General features: G+C 54.3%; 6 protein-coding genes across 6 annotated transcripts; 1 reads left to right on the top strand and 5 right to left on the bottom strand.

Annotated features, from left to right (window-relative positions):
• Positions 1-67: 67 nt before the first annotated feature.
• On the bottom strand, positions 68-2044 carry LTR77_010896 (uncharacterized protein; the record flags this gene model as incomplete). The annotated part of the gene is made up of 4 exons (XM_064808112.1): positions 68-654; positions 713-895; positions 1016-1377; positions 1431-2044. The coding sequence occupies 4 exons, from the start codon at positions 2042-2044 to the stop codon at positions 68-70; spliced, it is 1746 nt and encodes a 581-aa protein (XP_064653660.1).
• Positions 2045-3023: 979 nt separating this feature from the next.
• Positions 3024-4076, bottom strand: mug86 (Meiotically up-regulated protein 86 protein; the record flags this gene model as incomplete). Its single annotated transcript, XM_064808111.1, has 4 exons — positions 3024-3162; positions 3221-3417; positions 3477-3654; positions 3712-4076. The coding sequence occupies 4 exons, from the start codon at positions 4074-4076 to the stop codon at positions 3024-3026; spliced, it is 879 nt and encodes a 292-aa protein (XP_064653659.1).
• Positions 4077-5985: 1909 nt separating this feature from the next.
• On the bottom strand, positions 5986-7095 carry ZRT2 (low-affinity Zn(2+) transporter zrt2; the record flags this gene model as incomplete). Its single annotated transcript, XM_064808110.1, has 2 exons — positions 5986-6831; positions 6889-7095. The coding sequence occupies 2 exons, from the start codon at positions 7093-7095 to the stop codon at positions 5986-5988; spliced, it is 1053 nt and encodes a 350-aa protein (XP_064653658.1).
• Positions 7096-7766: 671 nt separating this feature from the next.
• LTR77_010893 (uncharacterized protein) lies at positions 7767-8481 on the bottom strand (the record flags this gene model as incomplete). Its single annotated transcript, XM_064808109.1, has 2 exons — positions 7767-8353; positions 8409-8481. 2 exons carry the CDS (start codon positions 8479-8481, stop codon positions 7767-7769), a joined length of 660 nt encoding a protein of 219 aa, XP_064653657.1.
• Positions 8482-9837: 1356 nt separating this feature from the next.
• Positions 9838-10179, top strand: LTR77_010892 (uncharacterized protein; the record flags this gene model as incomplete). Its single annotated transcript, XM_064808108.1, has 1 exon — positions 9838-10179. One exon carries the CDS (start codon positions 9838-9840, stop codon positions 10177-10179), a length of 342 nt encoding a protein of 113 aa, XP_064653656.1.
• Positions 10180-10241: 62 nt separating this feature from the next.
• On the bottom strand, positions 10242-11329 carry CGR1_2 (rRNA-processing protein cgr1; the record flags this gene model as incomplete). The annotated part of the gene is made up of 3 exons (XM_064808107.1): positions 10242-10744; positions 10802-11025; positions 11085-11329. The coding sequence occupies 3 exons, from the start codon at positions 11327-11329 to the stop codon at positions 10242-10244; spliced, it is 972 nt and encodes a 323-aa protein (XP_064653655.1).
• Positions 11330-12556: the final 1227 nt, after the last annotated feature.

Below are 12556 nucleotides of genomic sequence, written 5' to 3'. Positions count from 1 at the left end.
TCTGTTGAAGCCTTCAGCGACTACATAACTCCCATTTCTGCACACCGTTACACAACGTCCTCATCTCTCAAGCCACCGCCTTCCCCTCCTCCGCCGGGGCAGCCTTCTCCACGCTCCCTTCCACCCTCTCCGTCATCAACTCCGCCACCCCCTTCAGACACGCCACCGCCACAATCGCAATCACCACAAACGGCACAATCGACCACCAAGCCAAATTATACGCCCTCGCATAAGCCCACTCGCTCGCCTCCGCCGCCGCCCCAACCACCCCCCTCGTCGCCCCCGGCACATCCTCCACCCCCTCACCCGCCGCCATCGCTTCCAAAAACTGCCCTACACTCGACTTCGGCAGTCCCGCACCCACCGCCGCGTCCGCGATCTTGTCGTTCAAAGTGCTCGAAAGCTTGCCGTTGATAATCGCATCCAGCACCGCCGACCCGAAGGCACCACCGATCGCTCTTGCGCTGAATCCTAAGCCAGTGGCGGTGCTGAGGTAGGCGTGCGGGGCGGTGAACTGGATCAAGGCGACGAGGAGGGTGAGGGGGCCGGATTGGCCGATGGCGGAGATGACGTTGAGGCCGATTTGAGCTTTGTTCCAGGAAGGGGTGATGTTGGCGTAGCAGATCGTTGTGATGAGGAAGAAGGTGAAGGTTACTGTGAAGGGAAGGCGAGGTTAGTGGTGGGTCGAGGGGTGGGTGTTGGGGGGGCTTACTGAGGAGAGGCCATTTCAGGTCTTTGTATTTTGTGGCGTAGAGGGTGATGGGGATGCTGGCGAGGATGGTGATGACGTTGTAGACTAATTGGCGCAGGGAGATGATCCAGCTGCTGGTTTCGAAGCCGAGGTGGAGGACGATCTGGGGTGTAATACTGTTGACGGCTGAGTAGAAAATCCATCCTAGAGAACAGAGACGGTCAGTAAGAGTCTCTGAGTGGTAAACAGCGGGCATCTAGTCTCAGCAAGCTGTATTGACCCCCGATCGTGTCTCGGAAACCCCTTTTTTCCATCAGTACGTACCTTCGACGCCGAAAGCGAAGCACGACAGTGCAAAGTTGGGAGAGCCTTTGAAGAAGACGTGGGCCACGATGCCGTCTGATCTGCCCTTCCACTCGTACAGGCCGAAGAGCACGAATAAGCCAAACCCAATCCCGAGCGGTGCAGCAACGTGAGGATCACTCCACCCGTAGGCTCCGCCAGCCCAATCAAACGCGAGTAGGAGAAGCGTTGCAGCGCTGATGAAGAGGACGGAGCCAATGGGGTCAATCTCCCACAAGATTTGCTTGAAGGTCAACCTAGGCCTGTCGGGATTCTTTTTGGGCCAGTAGAACAGTAGGAATCCCAGAGCGGTAAAGAGATGGAACGCTGCTTGCATCCAGAAGCTGACGTGGTCGTTAGCAAGCGTAGACGGAGAGCTAGTGCTTCATAGACTTACATCCCACGCCATCCAGAAGGACTCCTGTTCGTAAGACCTCCTGCTCCCAGACTTCCGACCAAACCACCGACTGCTCCCCCAAGAAAAGCGAAGCCGTTCGCCAGTGCCCTGTATTTGAGCGGCAGAACTTCAGCGGGAATCGCCTGGACAATCGAGATAGTAGCCAATGTCACACCGATGGGTATGCCACCGCCAATCAACATTTTCATCGACGTCGCCTTGGCACAGATACATGCTCCCATGAAAGCAATCAAGGGAGGTATCGATGCCATGTACTTCCGATCCAGCACATCCGACAGTCGTCCCACAATCGGTGACAGCACAGATTGCATGAGCAACGGGCCCTGAATGATCCAGCCGGCGATTGAAGGATCTCCGAGATCCGCGATGATGAAGGCGATCACGCTGCCTGCTGCCACCACGACGAAGACCTGGGCCATGATGGCAAAGCAGCTGATGAGGACGACGAGCCAGCTGCGCCAGGTGAGGTCGATGTGTTGGGCCTGCTGGTATTCGGCCACATGCAGCATTGGGGCTTCTTTTTCCAGATTCCCATAGTCGCGGCTCTTCTGCTCGACCTCCATGTGGGCGTGGTCGGTCTTTTCGGACGCCATGGTGAAGGAGAAGGGGCGCAATAGAGGTTGGAGAAGGGACTGAAGGAAGAGAGAAGAAGATGAAGACATTACCTACCACAGATATGCATCTTACCAAGCGAGTCATGGATTGGAGGTCCGGCCAGCACGAAGCCTTCGGCAGATCACTTCAAGTCGTTGCTTCGCGCTGAGATCCTCCGCTCTGGAGGTCAGTTTGCGGGGCTCCACGATGGGCTTAGCAGCTGCACGATGGAAGGAGTCGGTAGTTGCGCACGAGATCTGCCGGTAGTCACGGTTGTGACAGTCGAAGCTGTTTGGGCACATTGTTAAATGATCCTGAAGAAGAGTGCATCTCGACAAGCCAAAGTGTTGTAAAGGCGTTCTATGGCCCTTCGACGGACATCCAAGCAAGAATGTCGATGGACTACAAAGAATTGTCTCCCAGATGACAGTGCACAGCTGTCTCCTCTACAACAAACCCTGCACCACGAGAGGTGGACATCCTCATCACTAAGTCCGCAGACGCAATTGAAGATGTACAAGAACACAAATTACATGCAGGCGCCCGTACGGAAGTTGGCGGGCAGAAGGCACATTGGCCACGAGCCTCGCAACCTCGTCGGACCTCAATAAGATAACCGCTCTGAACAGACTCCATGCGCAGGGCATAAAGTTTTGTCGACCTGCACACAAGCAGCCTCGCTTCTTATTCCCAATAAGCCTACGCCTCGTGGGAAGTTTGTATGGATGGTAAACGTGGCGCGAATCTTGTCCAGTGCAGCTCGTCGTAGGACACAGGTCTCACCCACGAACAGGTAAGGCGCGATACAATCATCTCAGACCTTTTATGATATCGAGATTAAATGTGTTGCCATATTACATCAGTATATCCTGTGGTATCTCACCCTCAACACTCTGTCGCAGCGTTTACTGCAAGCTAGATGGGCGCAAAATGGGTATCCAAAAACTCAACCACCAATCCACTCTTCATTGGATTCCCTTACACCTGCGAAGCGCGAGCGTCGTCGTTGTTGACCTTGCCACGCTTTTCGCGGCCCTTATCCGACCATGGGAAGTGAGCGACGGGGATAACGAAGAAGGAGTTGCTGCTGTCCGCGATACCGGCGAGGGCGTTGTACCTAATAAGTCATATTAGAACAGACGGTTTGCAGCAGATATTTCGCCAGTCGAACTCACCAAGCGAGGAACGCGGCCAAGAGACCAAATACGCCGCCAGCCTTGAGAGGGCCTTGCATGGGCTCTTCGTTGACTGGGAGGATGTAGGCAATGCCGAGCATCAGGAAGGCCAAGTCGAGGAAGAAGAACAACAGGAAGAAGGCAACCGTCGACCTCAAGGTGCAGATCAGCAACAGGAAGGTGAAGATGAACCAGCCCTGATCGACGAATCAGCAAATGCATGATTAATGATTCTCAACGTGTCGATTGGACTTACGAAGAGGTAGAAGCCAAAAGAGTAGTAGAAGTTGGCTGCGCTACCTCCGGAGGAAGGGTCCTCAAGAGATGAGATGATTGCGAAGCCGCCGGGGGTCAGAATGATAGCAGTGCCGATCCAGAAGCCACCGAATGACGAAAGAGCGGTAGCACCGAAAGTGTTGCCAACAGCCATTTCCCTGGGACGTCAATCAGCAAACCATTTCAACAACATCTTCGCATTCGGATCAACATACCACATGCCGGCCAACAGCTGGCAGAGACCACCGTACGCGAAAGCAGCGCCAATAACGATATTGGGCTCCGTAATACCGCGAGTGTGCAAGTTGATCAACGACAGCACGAACGTCGTCAACGCGAAACCGCAGAGACCGAGCGGTGCCGGATTGGCGAACTTGCGGTGGTCGATCGGTCGGTAGAGACCTGGCTGGAACTCACCACCAAAGGCGGGAAGACGTGCAGAGTCGCCAGTGTTGATGTGCGCGAGCGGGTTGCCGCCGTAGTCGTAGGGTCGGCGCTGCGCGTGGTCGTGGGTGGAAGGGCCGTTTTCCTTCTCCATGCCTGTCGCGTTCACATCATTCTGCTGTTGGGCGGTCGCCATGGCGTCGGTCGATGCGAGCTCTGCTCTGCGGGTGGATTACGAGGAAACAGGTAAAGTCACGACACAACAGAGAGTAACGCGCAGTGGGGGAGAGAGACACGAACAAGTAGAAACGCAGGGCACGCCGACGAGATTCGCTGCGCGTGCCATCTATATAACGATGACCACTCCACCCCGGCCTCGCGCTAGCGATCCCCGATGAGCATTCGTGGGTAGGTTGTGTGGAGACCTCCCTGCGGCCGTCCCCCAAGAAGGGTGGGTGTTTGGATCTCCAGCACGACGATGCTGAGTGGAGGCGGACCAATGGAGCACCCAAGCGCTATGATCTCGGCAAATTATAGGGAGCAATATGCGTGCGAAGCACTGGCCCGGCTGTCAATCAATCTTTCTGGCACGATTTCGCTTTGCTACGCTACTTTCTGCAGCTCTTGATTTTGCCGCACTCTTCCTAGCGAGCAGGCAAGCACGCGCCTCCTACCGCCACTCCCGGTCGCTCATTACGGGGCAGAACAACCCGAGAGACAAACAGACAGCTCTCATCGATAGCGCCAGCGTTGTTGTTTGCTTGCTGTGAAAGCGAGCAGTTGGCTCAGCTGATCGGCTCTCCGCAAACAACTCCCTCCGTCATACATCATCAGATCAACCACCAAGCACTGGAGACGAGTCGAACCAGCAGAAATCGGCCTGAGCAACCGAGGCGTTCCGCTTGGCTGACGAACTCCCCAAGCTCGAAGAGTTGCGCCCGCCTTCACTAACGACTGAAAGGGGATCGAGGCTGTCAGACAAGCTCCGCCGTGCTCTTGCGCTCTATCAAAACGTCGGAGCGTGTTGCGATATCGTGATATAGACTTGCTTTTCAACGCTGTTGTGCCCTGCAGGGCTGGAGATCCCAAGAGGGAGGAGTAGCTCGTCCCGCGTCGGCGTCCTGGAGTCTCACGAGCGTGGCACCCTTGATCGTTTGTGCATTGTTTAACGAAAGCGGTCCCTGATCCGTGGGTCCGGAGAAGGTGCCGCGAGTGTTCGTTAACAGCCAATCATTGGTCGGTTGACATTTGTAATATTGGTGATTTTAGTACTGAGGAAACGGTCGAAGGGGACAGCGATGATGATATTGCCGTTGACAAATGCCAATAACTCCACAACGTAGGCAAAGCTTTTTCCTCGCTCGATAATACCATTCACAGTCCATCTCGTGCGGGAGCTGCTCGACCGGCGCGAGGGAGTCCACGGTTAAACAGACCACACCGCCCGTGGTACCCATATGCACTCCAGAAAGCTCCGCGAGGGCCGGAAGCTGGGGTCCTCGCATCCGCGCGCCCTTTGTCTGCAACACCACCTCTCGAACACGAGATCCAGCCCTCGTTTCATATGCCGCATCCTAAAACTGACCGCAGCTCCTTTGCATCCTGGAGGCACTGTAGGAGGCAAATGCCCTTCTAGAACGTCGTTGCTGATGACGAGCGCCGCGGGAGTACATTCCGTCTCGCAACATTGTCGCGTTTGTCCTTTTGCCTGGCATCGTAAGGCACGGCCTGGCATCCCCGTAGCACTCTTCCCCAGATCAATATACAGCACGTGCCGCTGCGGCTGCTTGCTTGCATCCGCGCCAGCTGAGGACAGATTAACCGGCATACGAATGCAGATGGCCTATTTAACCGCTGCGTTGGACAACGGGACAGCACTCTATCTTGAGCCCTTCTCATCTCTTCGAGGGCCGAGATGCGGCATGGCTTACGAGTGCTTAAGAAACGCCGACAAAGCTTTGCGCAGGCAGCAGTGCTACATTCTCCGACGAGCAAACGGCTGTCCGGGAGAGATGGGCTTGGAGCTTGAATGAGACTATGCTGATGCTCATAGGGATGCTTCTAGGATTGTGGTTATATACATTATCTCGGTCCGCCAACAAATGTCACGCCCACTTTCCCAGCAAGGCCATCAGGAAGGCTCCGCAACACATCGTGCCGAAAGCACCAAGCAGTTTTCTTACTGGCGCGCACTGCATGTGTTCTGAGAACAGGAAATCATGCGCCATCAGCTCGATCAAACCGGTGTAGATCAAAATACCAGCCGCAATGGAGTCGAACACCCCATTGGTGATGAGCCCGCTCTGGCTACCCGTATCCAGCGTCTCGCGGACTCCAAGGCCAATGGCCAGGGCGATGGGCGTTGAGACTGCGTAGCCCACAGCCAACATGTATGGCGTCCATCGCCGCGACTTCGGCCACGGGATACTGGCGAGTCGGCTTCCCAATGCAATGCCCTCGAAGGTCTGGTGGAAGCTGAGGACCACGTAGAGGGTGTAGAACTCCTTGCCGGCAGCTGCGAGCGTGAGACCGAGGAAGATCGAGTGGAAGACCACCCCGAATTCGAGGATGAAGACGCCTGTTAACTGCGCTGCGTAGGGTTCCGCGGTGGGCAGGGCGTGGTGTTCGGTCTGGCGGTGTTGGCTTTCAATGTCCGGCTCCACGGGCGGAGAGCTTCCGCTGCCCGTATCCTGCAGCGCTATGCCAGACTCCGTACTATGGATCGTCTTCTCATCTGGGGTCGGCTGTCCGTGGGAGTGCGAAGCTGGCTCCAGGTGCGCCCCATGTCCATGGCCATGGCCGGTTTCGAATTTGGCGTACCTCATGATCATGAGCTCCACGAAAAATAGGGCAAAGATGGACATGAGACAAATCCCTTCCACCCACGGATATTCCGTAATGACCCCAGTTAAGCATGGGTCTCTGAGCGCTTCACTGGCGGGTGCGAGCAACTGGAACCCTATCAGCACAATGTCACAATCCTCAAAAACGAAGAAAACTCCACCCACGTGTATGAAGGCCGTAGCCACAATGACCCCGCTTCCAAAGTACTTCGCTACAAAATGCGCCCATGACGGCAGCCCAGCGCCCTTGTGTCTTGAGGCGAATACAGGAAACCAGGCACCTAGTAGAGAGCCTGCAAAGATAACGAAGATAGCCGATATCCGTATCCCGATCTTGCCGTCGTATTTTGCGGCAGTACCGCAGGTAGACATTGTGATTGTATGTTATTAGGTTATGCCGGGTTGTGAGGTTCCGTAGGTCGATTGGGAGGGGGAAGACTCGAGTCCTTGTCCTTGGGGTCTTCTGAACCGCCAGAGAAACGCCGTTTTTTCGTCGACGTAAGGAAAGAACCACCTTGATGGGTTTTGTTCCCGAATAGGAATGGTTTGGTTTGGGTGTCTGGCCGCGGTCGCAGAGAATAGGTAGCGTCGTCTTGTCTGTACTTTCCATCGAACAGACCTCACCTCACCTTTTATCTAGACTTGCAGCATCTTCAGCACTAAAATTCAGTTCATCAAGGCGTGAGATTGTTTTGGACGTGCCAGACCACGAGGATTGGAATAGCAAGCTTTTGATTACCATTCACGGCTTCGACGTGTTCGCCCGACCTCTCAGCTGCCGACGATTGGGCAACGGTATTCAATGTTGGATTGAATTATTGTTCTCCATCGCCCAGACAAATCCGCCGATATGATGACAATGTCAAGAAGCTTTGGAGTAATTGCGGCAACTCGAGAGAGAAGTTCTGACGATGTCTGGTCAAGACTTGGCTGAAACGTTGCAGCTGTACGTTCATGCTTCCTAGATAAAGTAGATACGCGTTTGCTAAATCTGCTGACAACCTCAGAATCCCTGAACGCCTCCCGTCGAAAAGAGTTGCTTATCATTCCAAAGCTCCAGGTGTGTCTTCCTCCGCCACCTGCTCCACGATCTTCCTGTCTGCGGTCTGCCCAGCAGCCTGTTTGAGAACTTCCCCTAGACGGGAAAGGCCAGCACCCTCTTCTCGCACCTTCGCATCCCCCTCCAGAATCTCTGTGCTGGACGCGCCGCGCCCGTACGACGTCTCATTGATATCCGCCCTTTCCTTGATCACGGTGCCTTCCACAGTCACGCCTCCATAAAGACCTCTCGATCTGGTGTACGTCAAGACCGATGCAGCGTTCTGGCTCTTGCTGCTGCCGCCAAGAGCAGCGACCATGCCCATGTCGACTTCGGGACGGGCGTATGCATCAACGGTGGCTTGTGTGTTGAGGACGCAGACGCAGTCGTAAACGTCAAAACCGTAGACAATACCGAAGCTGCCTGAGCGAACTGAGATTGCGGAGGGAGGTGGCCATGTGCCATCTGCGAGACGAGCAATCACAATTCCTGAGCCGCCAGCTCCTGCGAGATACATTCCACCTCGGAAGCCGGAGAAGATGGCCAGGCCTTTCGCATTGTTGATAACTTCTGGAGGAATTTTCTTCTTCTCTGCCCTGGTATCAGTACTGGCATCACTGCATGGTCGGCAGCCATGGGAACTCACCGGCAAAGCCTTTCAGGATTTTCGCTGCCTTCTCGCACTCCTCATTCATACTGCCGGCTTGGAAGAATCCCATGATGATGAGTGCGAATGATATGTTTCCCGGTGAGTCAGTTAGAAAAGATTGATTCGTGTGGGTTCTGCTTGTGCGACTCTTTCAAGGGTGCCGGATATGCTCGAGATACAGAGATTGTTATGCTTCCACAGCGGATCACAGTTGGCCATATATACGGTGTGGCCATCGCAGCAATGCCACCATGGCGGTGCTGGCTCCTCCAGCGCAATTCATGTAAACAGCACAAGACACACTTCTTCGTTCACACAAACGAGCACGCCATGATCGAGAGTACGGGACTGATGCTGTGCTGCGCAAGGTCTTCTCGGTCCGGCCGAGGGACGACGCTGCCCAACAATCGTTGCGCATATCCAGATCTGGCCTCAGAGAACCCGTATGTGACGGAAAAACTAGCGAGTCGAATACTGAGCCAGAAAATACGTTTTTTAGGGTCTGCTGGTAGCGAGGTAGGTGCTCCTCGTTATCGTTTGGGAGCCCAGCGTTGCAGCTCTGCGCAGTTGGTTCTCGTTCAGCCGCACATGTTCTTTCAAGACATGGCATGGGGTCGCATCCTTGATTTGTCCTTCTCTCACGTCTACAACAGTCAACATATTTCGAGCGGCGTTACAATACAACTACGCGATAAATATTTGCATCTAAGAAGGTGTATTTGCTTGGGAACTCCGTTTCAAATCCAGCGCACAACCACCTGCTTGGATGCCGAATGCCGCAGCCAGCGATGACTGCGAGCAAAATATCTCCATTGACTACGCCAGTACTATAATGAAAGAAGAAAAGCGTTAGCCTCTACTGGGCAGCGGACATTCTGGAAGTGCGGCCTGGTCGGTCGCCACTGCACGACACTGCAATTGCTTGCTGGAGTCCGTCTCGATGGAATGAAGCACGCTCGTCGCCCTGACGTCCATATTAACTACAGGAGACCTCAACGTGGCGGGAAGAGACTTTGATCGCGACAATGACTATCGCATGTGCTTGGGGCGAGCGCAAAACCCAGCAATGACTGCGCATGATCAGGCATTTGGCCTGTTTGCTGCCGTCAAGATCCGAGGAGACTCATACCTGATTCCTGGAGCAACATTCGATGGAGTCACAGCGAGCAGACGTCCTACTTGAAGGCAGCGAAGCCTTACACCGGCATCCTTTTACGTTCATCAACATATCGTCAACCCTTTGCCGGACCACGTGCGCTGTCACTGATCACAAGCAATCTCCCGATCCATCAATTGCCTGTTGGCTGAGTTCAGCAGCATAATTACCAGGTGGGAATCAGCGATGTCGAGCCGACAGTCAGCCACTTACTACATCAATTTTAGCGGACCCCACGGGCCAATCGTGGGCAATTCACTGCCAGCTCCAATGGCCATCGACATGGCTCGGATACCTCCTATGACCGTCCATGTTGAGGCAGAAACAATGATCAACAAGATGAGGGCTGCCGTGGACCGCGTCCGGAGGGAGGCCGACCACTATCACTATTACATGCTAACCAATCGAGCTATCGACAACGTCTTCCTCAGCTGGCGGGAGGCTCTTCGAGCGAGGGCAGGCTTGTTCATGCTCAAAGAGGATATCCGAAGGGTGTTTTGGGAGCTGATGTTATCGAGACTGAAGCAATACCAGTTCATACCTTCTGGTCAAGAGCTGGATCCCATACTAAATGATGCTCTATTGAAGGTCGTTAATGCGACGTTGGCTTAGCACAGAGACTGCGGATGGGGTAGGTAGTGGCAAGTAGTCTATTGATGCACCTTCTCTCGTTCTCATGCCCTCGTCGACATCTTGAACTTGTTCAGCGGACTGCCACGCACGCCGACATCGATCTTGAATACTGCGCCCTGCAACTTCACGCTCTCTGGATGGTTGTCCGGGTCCACCTCCTTCATCGTGGTAATGAAGAGCTCGGTCCCGCAGAACGCTGGACAGGTAACACATCTCGTCGGTAGGTCGACCTGCGCAATCGTCTCGCCCTGTGGATTGACTCGCCACACTTTGCCGGCGCCATGGTTTGCTACCCAGAGACAACCTTCTTCGTCCTGGCAATGGCCGTCTGGAACGCCTTGTTCGGTTTTGAAGAAGGGCTTGCCTTCGCTTTTTGAGATCTCTCCGGTTTCAGGATTGTAGGGATATGCCGTAATGGTCTGTGAAGGCGAGTCGGTGAAGTACATGGTCTTGTTGTCCAGGCTCCAGGATGTCCCGTTGGGGATGGTTGCGCCTTCGATGACACGATGGATGCTCAGATCGTCGTCCAGGCGGAAGAGCACTCCTGGTAAGAACGTAAGCACAAGTCACTGGCTGGATAATCTGACTTTGTAGGACGTACCTTCGTCGGTGAAGTTGTTGCCCACGAGAGCATCGTCGTTCATAGTGCCAACCCAGTACCGACCTCTCGAATCAACCGCGCCGTCGTTGCTCCTCATCCTCTCCTCCCGGTTCTTGCCAACGCCAGGCTTGCCGCCGCCATCGTCTTGCCTTTCGGCATCTGTCCACATCTTCTTGATCCATCGCACCTTGCCCGTGTCTCTATGCATGATTCCGTAGCCCCATCTGCATCCGAAGTTCAGCATTGGTCGAGCAGAAACGTGTTGGAGAAGAGGTGTACATACTTGCCACCGAAGATGAACTCCTCGTCATTGCCCTCAATGTCTGCGGTCGTAGCTATTGAGAACTCGAGATCGATCTGTTTATGGGAAGACGGTCCTTTCGACAGGTTGACAAAGTGCACCTTTCGATTGACGATGTCTACGAACCGCAGACTGTCTCTAGTCTTTTCCCAGAAAGGTGCCTCGCCCAGACCGCAGTTGAGGCTCAGATATGGCTCGGTGATCTCGTATTTCTTGATGTTCGCCATGGCGCGCAAAAACTGGAATCTGTTGTGCGGCTTTTGGATTCGGTCCTCTTTGCTATGGTGCTTTGTCTGAGTGATATTTCATGTTGATGCTCACCGACATCACCACAAGCTCCACTCCAGCGATTTCGAAGCGGAGTTGTCGGCCAGCTCTGCCGGACCTTCCTTTCCCCTCGACTTGTCCATGTGCATTTTTCCATTGCAACTGCTGAAGATTGATCATTGATGAACCAAATTCATGAACGCGTCCACGCATGATTGGAAATGATACGGCCTGTACCTGAACTGGGTACCGTCGCAACCACGGAAACGTGGGCAGGGAGACATCCCACGCTTTATTGCTTCTTGCTTTTTTGCTCCCACTTTCAGCACGATCAATCGCCTCCGGATGGTCTGAAGCTGTGTCTCTCGGGATGATCGTGGCAAGAGAGCATCAGTGCTAATGCACTGCGCCCTATCATCACAAATACTCTTTTTCATGTGACCAACATCTCGTGGCGTCCACAAGTCCCGTCCTGTTAACCGCTGCTATCTATCACTATGCATGTCCAAGAACAGGTCGACCACAACGCTGCCTCAAGTTGAGACTGATGCGGTGATACTCATGATGAAGAGGCGTTGGCCAAATGGTTGTTTAACCACGTGTCCCGCATAGTCACACGGCATTTCGGGCACATGGCTGCATGCCGTATGCAACGTTCCGGTGATACCACCCACGCTTTTGAGCGATGCGCTGCAGGAAGATGAGTCTGGGAGCGAGAGCGAGCCTGGTACAGAGTACCTGATCCTATTCTGTCTGGTCACCGTGGCGCAAAAGTGTGTATGACGACCAGCACGCCGCTAGCACCGACATCATTCAACGATGGAAGCGATTTCGCCATCTGCTCCCGAACTGCGCCCCAGATTGAGCCTGCTTGTTAGGGCATTCGTTCGCTTGGGCAGAGGGTCGTTTGCGTTGGATGGCATGATGTCCTTGCTTGCGTTCATTTCGAGTCCCTACAACCTTGTCTCTATCATCAGACTGGGATCATCAGCCTACCCTTTGGCCGGTCCATGCCCTAGTGCTACCGTAGAACATGGAGTGAAGCCAGGATGAATCTCTGGCGCTCATGGCGCAACGCCAGTGACGATGAACAATCTCGTTCCGGCTTCCAGAGGCATGCTAGCACGTTCTACTGCCACGCGAGATGGCAATTGCCGAACCATCCATACGGGTCGCGAGTCAATTGG

Source organism: Saxophila tyrrhenica (genome assembly GCF_035928015.1).
Source record: "Saxophila tyrrhenica strain CCFEE 5935 chromosome Unknown scaffold_28, whole genome shotgun sequence".
Lineage (NCBI taxonomy): Eukaryota > Fungi > Ascomycota > Dothideomycetes > Mycosphaerellales > Extremaceae > Saxophila > Saxophila tyrrhenica.
This window is presented reverse-complemented; position numbering and strand designations above follow the sequence as displayed.